At 48.9% G+C, this 6,454-nt stretch overlaps 1 protein-coding gene across 6 annotated transcripts in view; it reads right to left on the bottom strand.

Annotated features, from left to right (window-relative positions):
- ST5 (suppression of tumorigenicity 5) overlaps nt 1–6,454 on the bottom strand; it is a 141,642-nt gene that overhangs the window by 25,914 nt on the left and 109,274 nt on the right. For all 6 annotated transcript variants that reach the window (XM_015596594.2, XM_025038815.1, XM_015596601.1 and 3 more), the window contains one exon: nt 6,279–6,415. In XM_015596594.2, coding sequence (XP_015452080.1) covers nt 6,279–6,415 — 137 coding nt within the window. The remainder of the gene's footprint in view (nt 1–6,278; nt 6,416–6,454) is intronic.

Genomic DNA, 6,454 nt, shown 5'->3' on the forward strand with positions numbered 1-6,454 from the left:
TTCCTCCACCACTGAGTTCAGCAAAAAGAGAGTGGTCCTCACTCCCCTTTTGGAACAAATCTGCTGTGACACAGGGGACATTTGAAAGGGTTTGGAGCAAAGGGGTGTGGCCGGGGGAGAGTTCTTGCTTCTCGAATCCCTGGCAGCAGGAACTGGAATGTCAGGACCAAGGAATCTCAGAGTCCGAAGCACACTCCCCACCCCTGCAGAGCAACCCCTTCCTCTATGCCACAGCCCCCTGCCCCTTTCCCTCCAGAACACATCTGGACTTGTCCAAAATATTATGAGTCAGGTCTGTCCTGCCTCAGTCCTGCAGCAGAATCACAGTGGTGACAAGGTCCATGGGGGCTGTGAAAGGATACAGCCTCTGCTACCCTTTCCCTTATCTTTCCATATCCACTCCTCCACATCAACACCACTACATGGGACTTGGGACCCAGGTACCAGTGACCGGAGTAAGGCTTTGCTGGAGGCAGCACGCATGGTGAGAGCAGGGCTCACTCCAGCTCCTCTCTGTTCAGTAACAGAATTGAACCTGGGTGACCACTGAGCCCTACGGATGCCTGGATGTGCCTCGCACCCCAGAAGAGTTCAGAAGATACTTCTCAGGGAGCAGGCAGAAGAAGGAGCTATAGGACCAGAATCAAAGACCACTAGGACAGGACATGGGAAAAAAAATCTACCTCTATATGCTTATGAATTTCTCAACTTCTCCCCTAATTGTGTTATCTACTTATTACTATCACGAAAAACTACAATGAATTTAGGGAATGCCTTTACAGAGGTGTGAGGGGAATTGAGGGGAGAGGTGTAAATGGAAGATTTCAGTCAGAGCTAATTAGGCTGCCATGGGAGCAATACAAATCTCTGTAAGTTTACGAGTCAAAGATGGGTCAAGAAAGGCTTTAGGACTGGATTAAGTGGTTCCCAACACTAGCAGAGTCCCAGCAACTGAGCAGCCGTTTTCCTGTAAGACAGTCATGATGTGAAAATGACTTGTCTCCATTCCAGAGCCCTGACTAAGCAGAGCTGGCCCAGCAACCCTGCCTCAAGAAGCCAGATATTAAACCTGGCATCCCCTGCGTGTTTTCTCCAGCCGACCCCACTGCAGGCACTTAGGAGGAGTCAGGATAGACTCTGTTCTCCTTGGTCCCTCTCCAAGACGTATCCTGTAGCAGTGAGGTGGGGGGACCAAGGATTAGAGAACGAAAGGACACGGTCTTCTTGATTCTGTGAAACGGGACCAGAGTGTCATTGTTCGGATGGGGACAGGAAAAACATTTATTCCAAGCTCATCAAATCTAAACTGCCTTAGACAGATGACCAGCCAGAGTCCTTATCATCATCCCCCAACCTTGTCTCAACTCCTTTAGACAAGGATGAGTTGAGGCAAGGATGACTTAACTCCTTTAGGTCAATTTCTCCAAACTACTAACATTTTGGGCTGGATAATTCTTGTCATGGTGGACCATCCTGTACATTTGTAGGATGTTGAGCAGCAACCCTGGCCTCGATCCACTAGAGGACAGTAGCATCTCCTTAGTTATAACAACCAAAAGTGTCTCCAGACACTGTCAAATGTGCCCCGAGCAGACAGATAGAGAGATGGATAGATGGGTGGATGGATGATAGATAGAAGGAAGGAAGGAAGGAAAGGAATTGCACCCCCCCCCCCAATTAAGAACCACTGCTTTAATAAAGAATATCGTCAATAATAGTATAATAATTACATATGTTATCAGATGAGTACTAGACTTATCGGGGGGATCACTTCATAAGGAATATGTCTAATCACTATGTTGTATACCTGAAACTGTATATCAACTGTAATTGAAGAATAAAATTTTTAAAAAAGAACCATTGCTTTAGATAGATGTTTCTAAATTTCCTAATAGCTTCTGAATGCCATGACATGAGTCCCAAATCAAACCCTCTTCCCTGCCCTCCTTCCTTCTATCCCTTCTTTCTTTCCCCATAATCAGAGCTTTGAACATTAACACAAAATCCAAAGCTCAAAAAAAACAAATGTAGAGACGGAGACCCAGGAAAGTAATAGATGCATGATGCTGATGCGCATCAGTGACAGCTTGAGAGAAAACAGTTGGGACACCAAGTTCTCAACACCAGCCTTGCCTCTGGAAACTAAATTTCAGGAAAGCCTCAGATGTCTGCTCCTCCTGTCTGCCCGGCCCTAACACCAGCCCCTTTCTTCTCCAGCAATGTTTAACATCCTCTCTGATATAACCAGGCCATAATCATTTCTCTAGGAAATGACTGCTGGCCCTGGCCCAAGCCTTGTCTCCCCAGACTTAGCTTGAGCCCTTCACAGCCCTGGTTCACCTGCTACTCTCAACTTCCTAGACCATCCTGACTGGAGCCGTCTCACAGAGATACTCCCAGTTATCTCTCCAGGTAGTAAGGGCGCTCAGGGCGTGGGGAAGTGCAGAGACCACACAGTCCCTGAGTCCTAGGAGCCACTACACGGAACCTGCTGAGACCAAGTTAATATCAAAGCAATGGCTTAGAGTTGGGAGAGGAGGAGGTCTGGGGAATAGGGCTCAGAACTTCCGTCAGGGAAGCAGAGCTACAACAAGGCTGGAGAAGCTAGAGTTGAGTGGAGAAACATGACAAAGATTTAGGAAGGGCGTGGATGGGAGACAGGAGGCCTGGCAGACTGTAGGCCTTTCACCTTCACTGCTACCCACATAGCTCCCCAAGGGCAGACCACACTACCCTGAGTGAGGAGAGGAATAAGAGGGAGGCCCTCTTCCCTGGAGGTCTGGCACCTAAGTAACCCCTTCTCATCTCATCGAGTCCAGTGAGGAAACCAGATGTCTCAACCCTTTCCAGCTTTGCTGGTGAGATAAGGAATGAGGGCATCATGAAGAATTTCTGCTTTGCACTCTTTTTAAGGGGCTTGTCACAGCCTAAACTTATCACAGTGATTCTCTGGAAAGAAGAGCTCAGCCCCACCCAGCCCTGCCCCGACTCCTCCCCATAACTCCTTTGGTTATTAACCACTTGTGCCAAAACCCCCACCCCCAAAACACATACCCAATTGGAAGAACCAATCAGGGAAGTGTGTGTGTGTGTGTGTGCGCGCACGCACGTGTGCGCGCGCACACACACGCACAGGTACTGAGAAGTTCTCCAAACAGAATCCTAAATTTCCTGGACCATACCCATGGCTAGGGCTTAGGGTCTGCAGCTTCCTTCCCCATTCCTCTCCTGGTTTTCAGCCACTGCTCCCTCTCCGCCCCCCCCTCCACCCCCCACACACGGTGTCTTACACACACACAGTGGAGAGAGGGCCAGGTTAAGGGACCAACTCCCCCACTACTCATAGCACAACAGATGGGGAGCTCTAAGGAGCCAGTTGTTGCCCATCCTCCAAGCCTGGACACCATTTCCCACCTGTCCTGGCACTGTTCCCTGGGCTGCACCTCTGGGCTGCAGCCTGTATGCTGTTAGGTGTTCTCTGTTCCTTAGTGCTTCCCAGCCAGGGAACAAATGAGAGAAGGCAGAGAGAGCAGAGGCTCAAAAAGCTTTGCAGTCAGGCTGACTGGCTCTGTCCCCAGCTCCCATCCCACTCAAGTTCCTGGAAACTCTCCCTTAGCCCTAGCTAGCTGACAGGAGTGGGAATCTCTAGAGGAATGCAGCCCAGGCTCCTTGGTCAGGCGCCGAGGCCACTCCACATAACTCCCTAACGAGCTGCTTCCTTGGGTGTATTTTTAAGTGTCAGGCTCAGAATGCAAACGATTATAAGGCTGTGTAAAATTGCAGCATCTTCCAGGGGCATATGTCAAATTAGACAGGCGAGAATTAACAGCCCCAGGAAGCAGCAAGGCAGTCACTTTGCTTTTGGACCCCTCTATGGCAAATCGGCAGGATAAACCTCAGCCTGTTTTGGAGAATCACATCCCAGTTCCCCAGGCATTACGCCTGGTATGAGTATAAAGCCAGCAAACTCCCAAGGCCCCTCGTTCAAGTCCACTGCTCACAGAGAAGATGTTAGTCTCTGGGCCAAATGACCCTCAACCTCTAATGGACCAGAACTCCATCCAGTCCAACTGTCTGATCCCCAAGATGGAGATTTAGCATGGGTGCTCCCTTCCATACTCCCCACCCCCAGCTCCATTATCACACATATCATGCGGAGCTCATCTGCCCCCCTGCGAGCGAGGCTGCACAAGAGCTGTGTAATCCAAACAGAACCAGAAACGGCCTCGCTCAACCTCACAGAGCACAGGCTGGCCCAAGAACGGAGAGAGGCCCCTGGGAAGTCAGAGGCACTGGTCAATCTTAGGCAAAAAGTGAAACTGACATTCAGAGTTCAGTGACAAGGACTTCCCCTAAAGCCTCTGGGAGGAGGGTCCGAATTCTTGGGTGTCTCCAGGGACAGATAAAAGGATGAATCAACCAGAATCTAAAAAAAAAAGAGATATTCTCACTTATATTTCCCTCTAGCTGCCCTGGTCAGGTCTAGAAATTCAGACAGGGCTGCTGTGGGAGATACGAAGAAGGAAAATGTGCCCAGGATGCTGAACTAACTTCAGACACTGAAACCTACCCCCACACCCACCCCCACAAGGCGACAAGGCTGAAGCAAAGCCTGGGTCACTCCCTTGCCCTCCCTTCTACACCCTCCCTTTAACTCTTCCCCCAACTCTCTACTCAAGGCACCAAAGATCCAGAAGCTAGATCCAGAAGGAACATGCCCCAACTCCAACCTCACCCTATACCAGCCTTTACCTCTGGCTCTAGCTCATCCATCCAAGAAACATCCAGGCTGCTTCTATATTTTCTTGCCTCCTCATACATCTCAAAGTAGCAGAAAGTCCTCTCTCCTGAGTGAGGAGGCTAAGGCCCAGATACACTTGCCTCCCTCTTCCTTGTCTCTGACCTAAGAAGTCCTAGAGAGAAGTGTCCCGTTGCTCAGGACAGTGGCTCCAAAATTCTCACCACCCCTCCACCAGACTCTGCTCCCAAACAGTCTCAAACTAAGCCCTCGGTTCTCCACTAGGACCACTTTTCTCTAATGTGTTAACTACGACTAAGTCCTCAGCCTCAAGGCCTAAGACAGAGACGAGACAGAGAGAGACAGACAGGTGAACAGGCACATTGCTTCTTTTCTCTTCGGCCACCTACACTGGGACACTCATTCTGCTTGAGCAGAACTGAAGCCCCCATCAAAGAGAATGAGGGCACAATTAAAATGAAAGCCAAATATAAACCCAACCCAGCCTAGATTGTTTTTTCATTGCCCCTCAAACGCAAGTTTGCCAACACCAAGTCCTCCCAGTTGCTGGAGGACACTCCTCCATGGTGTCTGACATCTTTAACCTTCCGAGCAAGAGGAGTTAATGGTTCCAGATTCTTTTCAAAGATGTTTATATAGCACACAGCCTTGGAAAACAGGGCAGAGGCAGATTCGTCTCCTGACCAGAGTAAAAGGGATAATGTCCCCTCATGGGCAGGTTTGCTAGCGGCCTCTTGAGAAGACTGGGGTTTCTTGTGAGTGCGGCCTCTACCTGAACCTCCTACACACTGCCCCATGGGGCCTGGGAGCCAGGGGAACCCATGTGGACATAACGCTCATGCTGCCTGCTGTGCCACGAGTGATAAGGACCTTTCTCTGTGATCCGGGAGTCTTGTGCCTTCTGACAGCATCTGTGAAACTGGGGTAGGCTAAATCTGTTAGCTTGCAAGCAGAGTAAAATCTCAGATGCTTTCATAGTTCTCAATATCACTGACTTTAAGGGAAGATGAAGAGAGATATGTATTAAAAAACAGGCATTGTGCTAGGTACTTCGATATATATTTTATCTCATTTAATCCTAACAATAATCCCATGAAGTATTATTACTATTACTGTTTTTTTTTTTGTTATCATAACACCACCACATCATCGTCATCATCATTTGAGAAAACAGAGGCCTCAGAAAAGTTATGTGATTTGTCTAAGGACACACAGCTAAGAAAAGGCACCTACTGGACTCCACGGTCTTCCAAAAATAAAAGAAAGGAATGATGTGATTTTCCCCTTTTTGTGTTGTCATAAGCCCTGTCGGTTTCAGTTCATTTAAGGCCAGGCTTTACTTTCTCGGCTGCTTAGTCTTTGCTAAGCTGCTTCCTCCGATGTCCATTTCCTTGAGAAATTCCAGAAACTGGGCCACGGCTGCCCACAGTGAACGAAGCAGAACCTGGGAGTGTCCCTCCTATTTCTGTTCTACTGTAGCCCAGAGATGATCCATCCCACCACCTTGGCCACTGCTTACCCACAATATCTTCATAGGCATTCTCTTCTAAAGTGCTTTTGGATCCAAACTTGGGTTGGCTCTCAGTACCATTCTCAGTGGGAGAGGAGGGGTACAGGGACTGGAGACTGGATGCATCCTCAAACTCAAAGGATTTTCTGTGGATAACAAGAGCACGAGTCATTCCAGCTGAACCA

The sequence above is a fragment of the Pteropus alecto genome, unplaced genomic scaffold, assembly GCF_000325575.1.
Source record: "Pteropus alecto unplaced genomic scaffold, ASM32557v1 scaffold461, whole genome shotgun sequence".
Taxonomy (NCBI): domain Eukaryota; kingdom Metazoa; phylum Chordata; class Mammalia; order Chiroptera; family Pteropodidae; genus Pteropus; species Pteropus alecto.